At 44.8% G+C, this 15,707-nt stretch overlaps 1 protein-coding gene across 4 annotated transcripts in view; it reads left to right on the top strand.

Annotated features, from left to right (window-relative positions):
* The window catches only part of SRCAP (Snf2 related CREBBP activator protein), a 34,925-nt gene that overhangs the window by 9,235 nt on the left and 9,983 nt on the right, over positions 1-15,707 (top strand). For 3 of the 4 annotated variants that reach the window (XM_037134289.2, XM_037134293.2, XM_037134294.2), the window contains 17 exons: positions 401-494; positions 623-712; positions 1,202-1,390; positions 1,499-1,827; positions 1,925-2,102; positions 3,653-3,789; positions 4,000-4,169; positions 4,283-4,475; positions 5,572-5,708; positions 5,805-5,991; positions 9,016-9,185; positions 9,535-9,800; positions 10,016-10,300; positions 10,794-10,958; positions 11,205-11,390; positions 11,602-11,868; positions 12,230-13,689. In XM_037134289.2, the coding sequence (XP_036990184.2) occupies positions 401-494; positions 623-712; positions 1,202-1,390; positions 1,499-1,827; positions 1,925-2,102; positions 3,653-3,789; positions 4,000-4,169; positions 4,283-4,475; positions 5,572-5,708; positions 5,805-5,991; positions 9,016-9,185; positions 9,535-9,800; positions 10,016-10,300; positions 10,794-10,958; positions 11,205-11,390; positions 11,602-11,868; positions 12,230-13,689 (4,503 nt within the window). The remainder of the gene's footprint in view (positions 1-400; positions 495-622; positions 713-1,201; positions 1,391-1,498; positions 1,828-1,924; positions 2,103-3,652; positions 3,790-3,999; positions 4,170-4,282; positions 4,476-5,571; positions 5,709-5,804; positions 5,992-9,015; positions 9,186-9,534; positions 9,801-10,015; positions 10,301-10,793; positions 10,959-11,204; positions 11,391-11,601; positions 11,869-12,229; positions 13,690-15,707) is intronic. The other variant, XM_053671500.1, reaches the window with a different exon arrangement.

Genomic DNA, 15,707 nt, shown 5'->3' with positions numbered 1-15,707 from the left:
GTCAGTGCTGTACTCTACTTTTTAAATTGTTGTGTGAGCTTAAACACATGTTCTGGCCTTTGCTACTGCAATGAAATGGCCCTATTATTCTTACTGGTTTGTAGATTTGAAGCTGAGATGGTAAACTTGAAGTATCTTTTAGACCAAGGTCTTTGTGACTCCATATGTCTTAGTGCATGGGAATGGTGTTGGGGGCCTGTATTTCTTATCTAGCACTCTCACAGGTCCTCTCCCAGGCAGTTGGGCCAATATTTGGTAGCTTGTGCTATAAGAAAACCCTTGATTGCATCCTTGCACTGGGACTCTGCCAGTGGCACAGAGAGACTTATTTTGTGGCATCGTGCCTTTCTCCTGTTGCTCTAACCTTAGGCTCTCTACCTTTTTATTCTGTGACATACAGGTAAAACCCCCACCTTCCTCTGTTACACAGCGAAACAAACAGCCTTGGCATCCAGATGAGGATGACGAAGAATTCACTGCCAATGAGGATGAAGGTCAGGCCTATTTTCTTTATCCTGTTGCCCCATAACCCTTGAATAGTTTGGATCTAATGTTTCAGGCTTCCTTACCTCTTCCACTTGTGCCTCTGTCCCCATTGATCTTGCTTTATTCTCTTTCCTAGCGGAGGATGAAGAGGATACCATAGCAGCTGAGGAGCAGTTGGAAGGGGAGGTGGATCATGCCATGGAGCTGAGCGAGTTGGCTCGAGAAGGTGACATTCACTAGACATTGTAATGCGTATACTCTTTGGTGTCTCCTTTGCAGAGTGGCAGGAATAAAGAAATGAGTACAGCACATTTACCCTCTCTGGAAGAACTCTAGTTCTAATGTCAAAGACAGATTTATACATGAATAATTACAAATAGAATATGATGGAATTTTGAACAAAGTGCCCTGAGAGCTCATGGAGGGAAGAGCCATTGCAAGAGGATATTGGTTATGTTTTTATCTGTGCCTTAAAGGGAGGTTCATCAGATTGATACTGTCATTTTTAGTGGAGGGCGACACCATCCGTGGTTCTAGCCCATGTTGTAAGGCTTGGTTTTGGTAGCTGGTAATGAAAGTAAACTTTTTTTTAGTCTTCCCTTGGACCTGAGCCTAGCATTGCCTACAAAGACCTAGGTAAAATGAATTGGCACCTCTCAAATATCTCCTCATTTTCCCCGAAGCACCCAAAACGTACCCTTTATTTCTTTTCCAGGCGAGCTGTCTATGGAGGAGCTACTACAGCAGTATGCAGGGGCTTATGCCTCTGATGCCTCTGTCCCAGGTTCTGGGAGTAGTGAACAGGAAGATGAAGATGAGGTAGACACTAACAGTTCTGATTGTGAACCAGAGGGGGTCACAGAAGCTGAAGAGGCTCCTCAAGAGAATAGTAGCAGTCAGTCAGGTAAATGTGTGGTCATAAGGCAGGAGCTGGGGAGGGCTGGCTCTGAAAAGTAGTGCTTTTCAATGTGTTTTTAAATGGTGAGTGCTAAGCCTTGGTCTTGTGCTTTAGACTCTGCTGAGGAGCAGAGTGAGGACGAGGAAGATGAGCATTCAGAGGAGGAAGAAACAAGTGGTAGCTCAGAATCAGAGGAATCTGAGTCCGAGTCGTCTGAGGAGTCCCAATCACAGAGCCAAGCAGATGAGGAGGAGGAGGAGGAGGATGACTTTGGGGTAGAGTACTTACTTGCCCGGGATGAAGGGCAGAGTGAGGCGGATGGGGGCAGTGGACCTCCCACCCCAGGGCCTACCACTACTCTCGGCCCTAAGAAAGAAATAACTGACATCGCTGCAGCAGCTGAAAGTCTCCAGCCTAAGGGTTACACCTTGGCCACTACCCAGGTATTCCTAGACCTCAGCTTCTGCTTCCTCATGTTGATTTTCCTGTTGCTGGGTGATAAATGCCTTGGTTTCACCCTAACATCTCTCTTCCTACCAGGTGAAGACGCCTATCCCCTTGCTTCTGCGGGGCCAACTCCGGGAGTACCAACACATTGGGTTGGACTGGCTGGTTACTATGTATGAGAAGAAGCTTAATGGCATTCTTGCCGATGAGATGGGGCTAGGCAAGACGATTCAGACCATCTCCCTGCTTGCGCACTTGGCCTGTGAGAAAGGTAACTAGACAGGGTCCTTCCACTTGGTCTCCTTGGCCACCTCCTTGGGGAGCTTGTTTAATGATGACTCCAGCTGTAGGATGGTATTAGTAGCTGCATTGACTTTGGTCAGTAACTGTACAAGGGTGGGAGACTCACCCCCCCAAACCCAGAATTTATTTATAAAAAATTGTATTACTATGTGTTTAAAGTTCATTCACTTTCAAAGTGCTCTCCATTTGATGCAGTACACCTATGGAGACATTTTTTCCACAACTCAAAACAGTTTTTGAACCTGTTGATTTTTTTATACCTTTTAGTGCTTCTGCGTTTTTTTGTTTCACCTCTTTCACGTTGGCAAAACATTTCCCTTTGCGGCCTTTTTCACCTAGGGAAACAAAAAAAATCCACTTGGAGCAAGACTGGGTAAATAGAGACGGTGGGACATGGGGTTCATGCCAAAACTGCTGAACACTCAGCATGGTGTAGGCAGGTGCACTCGTAAGTCACCCATCATGAAATGGGCAAACGTGTTGAAAGTCTTCAAGAAAAAGTCACTGAAGCCAAACACAGCCTCTCACAACAATGCCAGCTGGTACACTGATACAGATGGGTTCCTAGAATACTCACCTGGCAAGGAGTGGGGGGGCTTGGACTACAAGAGGCCCATCTTCCAGAAGATAATTCAAGGTTTTTTTTGGGTCGTCCCCCCTTGTATAGAGAGGCCAACAGAAGTGCTACGATTCTTAGGAAGGGCCATTAGGACAGACTGGTGAGAGGCATAAGAATGAAGAACCCTAAAGTTTCCTTGTATATCTACCGTTTCTCATTTAAAAAGAAACTTTTTTCTTAAAGACTTTATTTGTCTTTAAAGATTTTATTTATTTTTAGAGAGGGGAGAAAGAGAGGGAGAGAAACGTCAATTGTGGTTGCCTCTCATGTGACCCCCACTGGGGACTTGGCCTGCAATCCAGACATGTGCCCTGACTGTGAATTGAACCAGCAAGCCTTTGATTTGCAGCCCGCGCTCAATCCACTGAGTTACACCAGTGAGGGCAATATTTTATTTTTATTTATCTTTTTTGGAAGATTTTATGTATTTCGGGGAAGAGGGGAAGAAAGACATCAATGTACAATAGAAACATCAGTTGGTTACTTCTCTCACATCCTCAACTGAGACCTGGTCCATAATGCAGTCATGTGCTCAGACAAGGAATTGAACCTACGACCTTTTGGTTTGCAGGACAACATCCAACCCACTGAACCATACCAGTCAGGGCTCATTTCTCGTTCTTTTCTTCCCACCGTGTTTAAAATATTTCTGTATCTTATTTTGATTGAGGTGTATTGACACACTATGTTAGTTCCAGGTGTATCAACATAATGATTTGATATTTGTATTTGTTGAGAAATGATCTCCACAATAAGTCTGGTTGACATCTGTTACCATACACATTACAAAAAAAATTTTTTTTACAATGAGAACTTAAGATTTAAGCAAATTGCAAATATGCAGTACAGTACTGACTATAGTTACTATGTTACACATCTCTCATTCTTTTGCTAAACAGGTAACTGGGGTCCCCATTTGATCATTGTCCCCACCAGTGTGATGTTGAACTGGGAGATGGAGCTGAAGCGTTGGTGCCCCAGCTTTAAAATCCTCACTTACTATGGAGCCCAGAAAGAGAGGAAGCTCAAGCGGCAGGTTTGCAGCTCCATGTGAACACCTCCTCCCTCCCCCGCCCAGCACCTCATTTTCTTTTAGGCTCTTTCCTCAGATGAGTTTCTCTCCTTTCTGTTGCTCCATTCTCCTCCTGGGACTTTGTTTTCTCCTAACCCGATTTCTGTCCCGTATGGACCTTACCCCCCCCTTTTTTTTCACCCCACTATCTGCTACTTTCTTCTGATACCTCAGGGCTGGACCAAGCCCAATGCCTTCCATGTGTGTATCACATCTTACAAGCTGGTGCTGCAGGACCACCAGGCCTTTCGTCGTAAGAATTGGCGCTATCTCATTCTGGATGAGGCTCAGAACATCAAGAACTTCAAGTCACAGCGTTGGCAGTCACTGCTCAACTTCAACAGGTAGAAATGGAGGTGGGGATTCATGGAGGGGTTGACTTGGTCTGAAGGGTAGGATGCTCAGAAAGTTGAGAACTGGCTGACCATCCTCCCTCTAATTTCCTGTCTCTTTGCAGCCAGAGACGCCTGCTCCTGACGGGAACTCCCTTGCAGAACAGTCTTATGGAGCTGTGGTCGTTGATGCACTTTCTGATGCCCCATGTCTTCCAGTCTCATCGCGAGTTCAAAGAATGGTTTTCTAACCCCCTAACTGGCATGATTGAGGGCAGCCAAGAGTACAATGAAGGTCTAGTCAAACGCCTCCACAAGGTAGGACCTGTAACAGTTTGTCACTGGTATTGGGAAAGGTGAGGGTCTAAGGGCAGAAACCCTTAGGGAAAGGGAATTTTGGCAGAGATAGATTGAATTCACCCAGATGTGAAGCTGCAGTGTTCCAGGACTAACCCGTTGCCAAACTGAGTGACCTTGTGTTAGTCATTGTTCTGCTTGTTTTCTTTAATGGTGACATTTCTGTCTTTACTTTCTGAGTAGAATGATATTATTGTTCATCAGTCCCTGCTTGGATTTCTCTTTTCCTGGCTTTCCTCAACTTTGTATTTTGTGTTGCTCCTCCCCCGCTCTTTTTCTCTCCCTTCACCCCTCTGTTTTCCTCCCTTTCTTTTTCTGGCTCCTCTTTCTTTGTCCACCTTTTAAATAATATTTCTCATCATTCTGATCTTTACTTTTTTGCCTCCCAGTATATGTATCTCACAAGCATATTCATTCATAAAGCTTTAAAGACTCTAATTTGTGTTTTTATTCCCTCGAATCTGTAGACCATGTAACCTGTATTTAAATTTGACTCGATATGTTTAAAGTTGTTTTTGAACTCACTATATTCTAACCCAAATATCTCAAGCTTTGTAGCCTATTATTTTTATTCCATTTGGTAAATCACCATCATTTTGTTAAATCGAACTAGAAACCAACAGGTCTTCCTTAACAATACCTTTTTATCTCTACTTCTTTCATGTCACCTTGATGACTGTGTCCTATCATATTTTACCTCCTGAGATCTCAGATTTGCCTTTTGTTTTCTGTGCTGCTGTCATTGTACCACTTTTTGTTCTCATCTTCTCTCCTGGACTTACTTTCATCATCTTGTTCTCAGTGCTCTCTTTCACTTCTTAGGTTGTGGTATAAATTTTATGGGGGTCTCCTGTAGCAGAAAGGAAATTCCTTGAGAGGAGGGGAAGGCCTGCATCGGAGTCATATTTGTGTGATCAGTTCTCGGCATAGTCCACGAGTGTTTACTGATGGACTAAGGCAGCACCCAGCTGGTTATCAAGTCAACATCCAGCTAGACGAGCTAGGCTATGGCTCACTGTCCGTTGTTCTCGTCAGCCTCTTGATTATTTGCATTTAGGTTTTGCGGCCTTTTTTGCTGCGCCGAGTTAAGGTGGATGTTGAGAAGCAGATGCCTAAAAAGTATGAGCATGTTATCCGCTGCCGGCTCTCCAAGCGCCAGCGCTGCCTCTATGATGACTTCATGGCACAGACCACGTAAGGGAGGACTGAGGGTGGGCCCTGGGACTCTAGATTGAAGTAGAGGTCAGAGGTGCCAGTCAGGATACCCCATTTATTTTTCTTTTCTCCCAGAACTAAGGAGACACTAGCCACTGGCCATTTCATGAGCGTCATCAACATTTTGATGCAGCTGCGAAAAGTCTGCAACCATCCAAACCTGTTTGACCCTCGACCTGTGACTTCCCCCTTCATCACCCCAGGCATTTGCTTCAGTACTGCCTCTCTGGTCCTAAGGGCCACTGATATTCATCCCCTCCAGGTAAGTAGTAAGTTCCCAGGGTTATTGGCCCTACCCTAAACCTTCACATCTTTAGATTAGAGTCTGATCTTTTGCATCCTTCCTTCTCCTGTCATCTCAGCATTATTCCCCTAGTTTCTTGGTTTTTTTTTAGCCATGTGACTTGGGGCAAGCTAATTGTTAACCTCTAACCCTGTTTGCTTGCCCTTCAACATAGGGGGATTATATGTCCTGTTCTGCAGTAATTTGTGAGAATTGTGTTAATCTTTTTGAAGGAGCCTGGCATGCTAATAATACTTAAATATCATTTCATTTTTTTACTCCTTCATTCTTTTGGGCTATTTCCTACCCCATCCCCATTTTTGTTTTTATTGTGGTAAAATACATAACAAATTTTTACTTTTCAAGCACATGATTCAGTGGCATTAAATACATTCACATTGTTGTACAACCATTACCACCATTCATCTTCAGAACTTTTCTTACCTACCCAAACTAAACTCTCTACCCATTAACTATTAACTCCCCATTCTCCCCTGTCCCCCCACTCTTGGCAGCCACCATTCTACTTTTTGTTTGTAAATTTGAATACTCTAGACCTGGCTGGTGTGCCTCAGTGGATAGAGTGCCACTGAGATTGATTTTCCCAGTCAGGGCAAGTTGCCTGGGTTATGGGCCTGGGTCCCCTGTTTGGGTGTTGGGGGCATGTGAGAGTCGATTGATAGGTATATCTCTCACACATTGACTTTTCTCTTCCTCTGTTTCTCCTTCCCTTCCCCCCTCATTAAAATGAATAAATAAAATATTTAAAAGAAATTTTGAGTACTCTAGGTACTTCCTATAAGTGGAATCATACAGTATTTGTCAAAGTCCCTGCTTTCAGTTCTCTCTTTTAAAAAAATGCATAATAAACATATTGGTGTGATATTAGTTAATAAAATTATATAGGTTTTAAGTGTACGATTCTATAATACATCATCTATGTATTGCATTGTGTGTTCTCCACCCAAAGTGAGGTTTGTTCTGCTACCATATTTTTGACTCCCTTTACCCTTTTCTATGCACTCCACCTTTCCCTCCTTTAATTACCATACTGTTGTCTATGTCTCAGGTTTTGTTTGTCGTCTTTGCTCATTTCTTGCTTTCAGTTTTACGTTCCACGTGTGAATGAAATATATTGGGTTGGCCAAAAAGTCCATAATATGTTTTTTTTCTGTAAAATAAAAAACATTTTTTATTTTCACCAATAACTTTATTCACTTGGATATTTTGAGTATGTTGGCTCTTTCCTGCTATCGGCTTCTAGTGCCTGCAGAGAGGCCAGGAGTGCTGCTAAACCTCTTAAAATGAGTAAGACATCCCTACAGCAAAGAATTCTTTGGCCAAAATGTCAGTAGTACCAAGAAACTTAGCAGAACACTTTTGACACATTCAGTGAGGCACAGTACCTTCTCCATACACTGCACAGATCTTATGTTGCATTTCAGTTGCGTTTTTACCTTTCATGAAATAATAAAGCATGATATGCTAAAAATGTTGCATATTTTCTTTCATTTTCAATACTAAAATGGCTACACAAAAATTCACCAATTTTGATAAATATTTTTTTAACGCACCCTGGTATGACAGCAGTCACAATAAATCTAATAAAATTGTTTCGAATTAAGTTAAAGACAAGCACTACTAGAGCCATTGTACAGAAAAAGACAAAACGAACTTTTTAGTCAACTCAGTAATTCCTTGACTTTCAGTTCTCTTTTGGATGTACATTCATGCTGTGCTTAATGGTGGGGATATGTTAAGATAAATGTGTCTTTAGGTGATTTCATCATGGTGGCAAACATCATAGTGTACACTAACCCAGACTTTAATGGTGTTAACCTACTACACAGCTAGGCTGTATGGTATAGCATATTGCTTCTAGGTTGTAAGCCTGAAGAACATACTAGACTGAATGCTGTAGGCAATAGTAACACAATAGTATTTATCTAAACATAGAAAATGTACAGTAAAAATACAGTATAAAAGTTAAAAAATGGTACTGCCTGTATAGGGTACTTACCATGAATGGAGCTTGTAGGACTGGAAGCTGTGAGTGGTGAATGAATGTGAAGGTGTAGGACATTACTGTGCATATTAAATTTACAAAAGAACACAAGACAAAGTGGAGCACAAGAGAATGATACAACAAGACATGTATGAGTCTGCTGGTGGCCTAACCCAACATACTGTTTTTACAGCAAACTTTTTTCTTAATAAGAAGAAAAAGTACGCTCTAAAATAACAAAATATAATATGGTAGATACATAAACTTGTAATACACTTTATCATTATTAAATACTATGTACTATATGTAGTTATATGTGCTATATACCTTTAGCATGTACAGACTGGTAGCACATCAGGTTTGTTTACATCAGCATTACCACAAACATGTAATGAGTTGCACTGCAATATTAGGATGGCTAGCTGTCACCAGGCAGTAGGCATTTTTCAGCACTAGTATAATTTTAAAGGACCACCATTGTATATGCAGCCCTTCATAGACTGAAATGTCATTACGTAGTGCATGACTGTATACCCAGAAGCAGAATTGTTGGATCATATATAGTAAGTAGTAATTCTATTTTTAATTTTTTGAGGAACTGCCATACTGTTTTCCATAGCAGCTGCCAACCCTGTTGTGTGTGTGCGTGTATTTTGGTTTTGTTTTTTAGTAATATCTAAATAGGTATGAGGTAGTATCTTGTGATTTTCATTCATATTTCCCTAACTATAATGATGCTGAGGATCTTTTCAGGTGCTTGTCATATATTCTCTTTGGAGGAGTATCTGTTAAAGGCTTTTGCTGATTTTTAAATTGGGTTGTTTGTGTTTTTGTAAATGAGTTGTAGGAATTTTTATGTCCTAGATATAACCACTCATGAGATACATGATTTGTAAATCTAAGGGTTGCCTTTTCACTCTGTTGATAGTGTCCTTTGATGGAATTACTGTCACATTGGTCCCTTTGACATCATGCTTTTGTGTTCCTTCTTGTGCCAGCGGATAGACATGGGTCGTTTTGATCTTATTGGCCTGGAGGGTCGAGTCTCTAGATATGAGGCTGACACGTTTCTGCCCCGGCACCGCCTGTCTCGTCGGGTACTGCTAGAGGTGGCTACTGCTCCTGACCCCCCACCCCGGCCCAAGCCAGTCAAGATGAAGGTCAACAGGTACCAGAGCTAAAGAATAAGGGAATGGATTCCTAGGGGTGGCTGGGGGGATTTGGATGGAAAAGAAAGAGTTGGAGACTAGGACTAGAATGTTTATTTGGGGTGGATGCAAAATGCTGTGGAGGAGGGGTTAAGGGAGAAAATAACTAGAAGAGGGTCTTGGGATTAGAGAAGAAAATAACTAGAAGCTCTCATGTTTATCATTGATTTCTCCCCCCTTTACCTGCTCAGTGCTTTTTGGTTATCTCAGATTTTTTTTCGTTTCTCTTTTGGGTCTTGTCTTTGTTCATTTTTTTCATAGTCCTTATTCTCTCTCCTTACCTATTTACCCCCTGTTTTTTCCTCATAGGATGCTGCAGCCAGTGCCCAAGCATGAAGGCCGGACAGTGGTGGTAGTGAACAGCCCACGGGCCCTCCTGGGTCCTGTCCCAGTCCGACCCCCCTCAGGCCCTGAGCTCTCAGCTCAGCCTACTCCTGGCCCGGTCCCTCCAGTACTGCCAGCACCACTGATGGTGTCAGCCTCGCCTGCTGGACCCCCACTTGTTCCAGTGTCCCGGCCTCCTGGCCCTGTTTTGTTGCCCCCACTGCAGCCAAATAGTGGGCCTCTCCCCCAGGGTAAGTTGCAAGGGAGCCAAAATGTTGGGTTGGAGAGTACGTCATATAGATTGGTCAGATTAGGGGAGAAGTAAATGAAATTAGTGTTTAAGAACTTGGGTTAGAGATGGGTATGGTGTTTGTTGGGCTGGAAAGGAGTATATATGGAGGCTGTTGGGAGCTGGCTAAGGCTCTGGTCAAGGTATATCTGACAGATGTTTTCTTTGTGTCTACAGTGTTGCCTTCCCCTTTGGGGGTCCTGAGTGGGACCTCACGGCCTCCCACACCAACCCTGTCCCTGAAGCCGGCCCCACCTGCCCCTGTTCGCCTGAGTCCTGCCCCACCCCCAGGCTCATCCAGCCTGTTGAAGCCCTTGACAGTGCCACCGGGCTACACCTTCCCTTCTGCTTCTGCCACCACTTCTACCACAACAGCCACTGTTCCCACCACTGCAGTTCCAGCTGCTACTCCAGCACCACAGCGCCTCATCCTATCTCCTGATATGCAAGCTCGCCTGCCCTGTAAGTTCCCAGGGTTCTGAGGGTGAGGGACTTTAGGTGGGAGGAAGGCTTGTATGCCCTGGAGCTGGAGAAGAAAAGCTTAGGAACATGAGAGAGTATCGTATATAGGTAGCCAACATATATTAGGTATTTCATCAGACATTGATAACTCATATCAAGTAAGAGCCCTCAAGGAGTTCACAATCTAGTTGAGGAGATATACATAAGCCTAGTAGTAGAAAATTATTCGTACTAAAAGGGCAACATAGAGGAGGGGGTAGCTCAGTATGGTAGAAGGCCATTAGATGATGTAAAGGAAATTGTTAAGCAAATAAGTGGGTTTGGAAGGAGGAAAATGTGAAAAGTTCAGACTAGTTGAAGGCTGAGTTTGTTGGATCATTAAGTAAATTAAGGGGAAAGGTTTGAGGAACTGAGACTTTTGCCTCATGAGAGTCTGCAAAGCAGCATTGAGCAGAGTGAGCCCTGTATACATGAAGTCCTTCTTTATTCATAGCAGGTGAAGTGGTCAGCATCAGCCAGTTGGCCTCACTGGCACAACGTCCAGTGGCTAGTGCAGGGGGAAGCAAACCTCTCACCTTCCAAATCCAGGGCAACAAGCTGACTTTGACTGGTGCCCAGGTGCGCCAGCTTGCCGTGGGGCAGCCCCGCCCGCTGCAAAGTAGGTAAAACCCACCCCCTGTCCTGCCTTTTTCTTCTTCCTTGTGTTCTTATTTTTCATGACTCTTAAAATGTCAGCCTGTGTTTCTTTCTCTAGTGTTTGGTGGGTGGGGCCAAGGGGATGCCTTGGAGGAAGATTTTGATAAAGATTAAGTTATCTCCTCTGTTCTTTCTCCTCTTGTCCCGCTTCTCTGCCTCCCTCCGGCTGATAGCTGCTTCTCTTTCTCTTTCTCTTCCTTTACCCCAGGGAATGTGGTGCATCTGGTGTCCGCAGGGGGGCAGCACCACCTCATCAGCCAGCCTGCCCATGTGGCCCTCATCCAGGCCGTGGCCCCGACCCCTGGCCCCACCCCTGTTTCTGTGCTGCCTTCTTCGACCCCCAGCACCACCCCTGCCCCCACTGGCCTCAGCCTTCCGCTTGCTGCTAACCAGGGTGAGGCTCCTGGCCTTCCTACTTAGCTCTTGCAGGCCTTGGTCCTTCCAGTCATGCCCTGGCCTACTGTCTGTCTGACCTTCCCTCAGTATTGTTTTTCCTTGCCAGTATCTCCAATATCGGTCTGCTTCCCTCTTCTACCCTTGGACTTCTTCCATCCTTTGGGTTTCTTGTTTCTTTTCTACTTTCTCAATGTAGCTTCCTCTTGCAGTGCCACCAACCATGGTGAATAATACAGGCGTGGTGAAGATTGTAGTGAGACAGGCTCCACGGGATGGACTGACTGCTGTTCCTCCGTTGGCCCCAGCACCCCGGCCTCCAAGCTCTGGGCTTCCAGCTGTGTTGACTCCACGCCCCACAGTAACCCCTGGCCGGCTACCCACACCTACTCTGAGTAATGCCCGGGCCTCTGTACCCACGTCCAGTCTGGTGAGGCCCCTTCTCAAGCTGGTCCACAGTTCTTCGCCTGAAGTCAGTGGTGAGTCCAGATGGCTGAGGCCAGAAAAATTTTGACAGGAATGTAGATAGAATGGCCCTGAGGGTTTCTGAAGCCACAACAGATCCCTTCACTATTCAGCATACTGACTGCAGTGGGCCCCAGAACTGGGCTCTTGAGCCCTTGCCTAATTCCAGGATACATTTATTGGAACAACATTTATTGGAACTTTGGAGGGAAAGGAGAGGTTAAGATGTCAGATTTCTTGAATTCTCAACCTTACAGTATAGAAGTGAAGGTTTTCTGGGAAATAGATGAAGCTGGGGGTTAAGGGAAGGGATGGGATAGGGTAGTAGAAGGAGCAAGAAGAATTCTGGGGCTAACTCATCCTCTGTCTCCACAGCTTCAGCACCAGGACCTGCTCCCTTGACCATCTCTTCTCCCCTTCCTGTGCCATCCTCACTCCCTGGGCCAGCCTCTTCTCCAATGCCAGTTCCCAACTCCTCTCCCCATGCTAGTCCTGTGTCCCCTACAGTCTCTGTTCCAGTGTCATCTTCACTCCCCATCTCTGCCTCCACCACACTTTCTGCCCCAGCCTCAGCTTCACTTACCATACCCATCTCAGCCCCCTTACCCATTTCGGCTTCAGGCCCAGCTGTGTTGACCAGTGTGACTCCAGCACTTGCACCTGTTGTCTCAGCGGCTCCTGGACCTCCTTTGGCACCAGCTGGGGCTTCACCATCAGCATCAGCCTTGACTGTGGGTCTGGCCACAACTTCATCCCTGTCTCCATCTCAGGCACCTGGTCACCCTTTGTTGTTGGCTCCAGCCTCTTCACATGTTCCAGGGTTGAACTCAGCCATGGCCCCAGCATGTTCACCTGTTCTGGTGCCAGCTTCTGCTCTGGCTAATTCTTTTCCGGCAGCACCAAATCCAGCTCCAGCTCAGGCTTCCCTTCTGGCTCCAGCACCTTCTGCATCTCAGGCTCTAGCCACCTCTTTGGCTACACAGACAGCAATTCTGGCGCCTCAAGCTCCTTCTCTGACTCCTCTTCCAGTCCTGGCTCCATCACAGACTCCAGTTCCAGTTCTGGCTTCATCATCTACTCCAGGAACTCCTTTAGCTTCAGCTTCTTCACTGGTGCCAGTCGCAACTTCTGTGTTGGCTCCATCATCAACTCAAACTATGGTATCAGCCCCAATTCCGTCACCTCTCCCAAGCCCGGCTTCTACACAAGCATTGGCCTTAGCCCCAGCTTTAGCATCTACTCTTGGCGGCTCATCTTCATCTCAGACACTCTCTTTGGGAACAGGGACACCCCAGAGGCCCTTTCCAGCTCAGACATTGTCATTGACTCCAGCATCGTCCCTAGTACCAGCTCCAGCCCAGACACTGTCTTTGACACCAGGACCACCACTGGGTCCAACTCAGACGCTGTCTCTGGCTCCAGCACCCTCTCTGGCTCCTGCTTCTTCAATGGGTCTGACCCCTGCTCACACTCTGACTTTGGCTCCAGTATCATCATCTGCTTCACTCCTGGCCCCAGCTTCAGTGCAGACACTGACCTTGAGCCCTGCCCCAGTTCCAGTGCCCACCTTGGGCCCAACCACAGCTCAGACTTTGGCACTGGCCCCAGCCTCAACACAGGCCCCAGCTTCCCAGGCATCCTCCCTTGTGGTTTCTGCATCTGGTGGCACTCCCTTGCCAGTCACCATGGTATCCCGGCTGCCTGTTTCTAAGGAAGAGCCTGAGACACTGACATTGCGCTCTGGTCCCCCCAGCCCTCCCTCCACTGCTACCTCGTTCAGTGGTCCCCGGCCTCGACGTCAGCCCCCACCACCACCACGTTCCCCTTTCTATCTGGTAAGTTTTACTACCTCAAAGAAGAGGGAATGGGAAATTGAGTTTCTTTGGTTTGTTGGTGGAATGGAACAGAATAATGTTACTTTTATCTTGGTAAATTTTAAATCCTAGTTTTGTGGGCCAGTATTTTAGTGCCATTGAACAAGCCCTTTCTTTAACCTGTGCCTGTGCTCTTACCTGTAAAGTGTGAATAATAATCCATGTTCTACTTTTCTCATAGGGGTAATTGAGGACCTAACGTGCTTTTAAAACTATTACTCATTGACGTGTTGAAGGCTACCTTGTTATTATTGGTCTCTTTCCTTTTGCTTAGTCTTTTGAGGTAGTGTTTGCATCTAATTGCTTCATTTTACAGATGAAGAAACTAGCGCATTAAGTGATGTCATAAATATTACTTACACAACTTGTGATAACAGAGATGTGCTTTCTCCTCTTCCCCACAAGAGGCAGTCCTTAGAGACAGGAAGACTTACTTGTCTCAGTTGCTGAAACAATTACTATCATTAAGTATTTGAACTTCTAAGGGAAGGATGACACCATGGAATGCAGTTCTGTAAAGATCATTATTTGATTTTGATGGCCATTTCCTAGTTTGTTTGTTTGTTTGTTTGTTTGACCTCCAAAGAACTCTGTTCCCTGTCCCTTCATTAGCTTTCTGGTAGCTATTTTTTTTAAATCATATAAATTGTTCTATATATGTTTGGCTAAGTTAAAATTTATAACTCAGATTCAAGTAAATAACCTAGGAACAAATTAGAAGAAAGATCTAGTGAGTCACTGCAGGCCCTCTTCTCTTTTTCTCAGTTACAGAGCCGTTTCTTATTCTTTGCCTCACCCTCAGTCTCCCGCCCTCCATCATTGACACTGACTCCACCTTTTGTCTTCCTAATACTGCTAGGTTGGTTTGGCTGACTGGAAGTAGAAGGGAGCCTAGATCCTAGCCCAAGTGTGGCAACCCATGGTGTGTGGTAAATATTGGTTGCTTTGCAAGTAGATAGTGAGGGTAGGTTTTTTAAAAGATTTATTTTTAGAGGGGGAAAGGGAGGGAGAGAAACATCAGTGTGTGGTTGCCTCTCACGCACCCTGTACTGGAGGCTCAGCTTGCAACCCAGGCATGTGCCCTGACTGGGAATCAAACTGGTGACCCTTTGGTTTGCAGGCTGGCGCTCAATCCACTGAGCCGCCACACCAGCCAGGGGATATAAGGTTTTTGACACTATTTTTTTCCTTAAATAATTTGAAATGTAAGTCACATACCATACAATTAACCCATTTGAAGTATACTATTCAGTGGCTTTTACTATATTCAGAGTTAGCCACCATTAACAGCCATACTTTAGAACATTTTCATTGCCTTAAAGAGAAATGTCATACCCTTAGTCACCATCCCCTAACCCATCCATCCCTCCCTCCTAGTGTTCGGCAACTACTAATCTATTTTCTGTCTTAATGGATTTCTGCCTGTGGAATCATATAACATACGGTCTTTTGTGACTGGCTTTTTTCACTTGGCGTAATGTTTTTTGAGGCTTATTTACATTGTAGCACATCAGTACTTCATTTCTTTCTATTTATCTGTCTATCTATCTATGTACTTATTTATTTATAGAGAGGAGAAGGGAAGTAGAAAGGGAGAGAAACATTAATGTGTGGATTCCCCTCATGTGCCTATTACTGGTAGCCTGGCCTGCAACCCAGATGCCCTGATTGGGAATCTACCTGGTGACCCTTTGGTTTTCAGGCTGGCACTCAGTTCACTGACCACACCAGCCAGGGCTCTCTTCTTTTTTGTTTGTTTGTTAAATATCCCATTTTATGGATATACCACATTTTCTACACTCATCAGTTGATGGGGACATTTGAATTATTTCTGTTTATTAGCTGTTATGAATAATGCAGCTGTGAACATAAAATTTTGTGTTTTTTCCATGTTTTCAGTTATATTGGATATATACCTAGGAATGGAATTGCTGGGCCATATGGTAACTATGATTAACTGTTTGAAGAACTGCCAAACT

The sequence above is a fragment of the Artibeus jamaicensis genome, unplaced genomic scaffold (genome assembly GCF_021234435.1).
Source record: "Artibeus jamaicensis isolate MK-2021 breed Jamaican fruit bat unplaced genomic scaffold, CSHL_Jam_final contig_700, whole genome shotgun sequence".
Taxonomy (NCBI): domain Eukaryota; kingdom Metazoa; phylum Chordata; class Mammalia; order Chiroptera; family Phyllostomidae; genus Artibeus; species Artibeus jamaicensis.
This window is presented reverse-complemented; position numbering and strand designations above follow the sequence as displayed.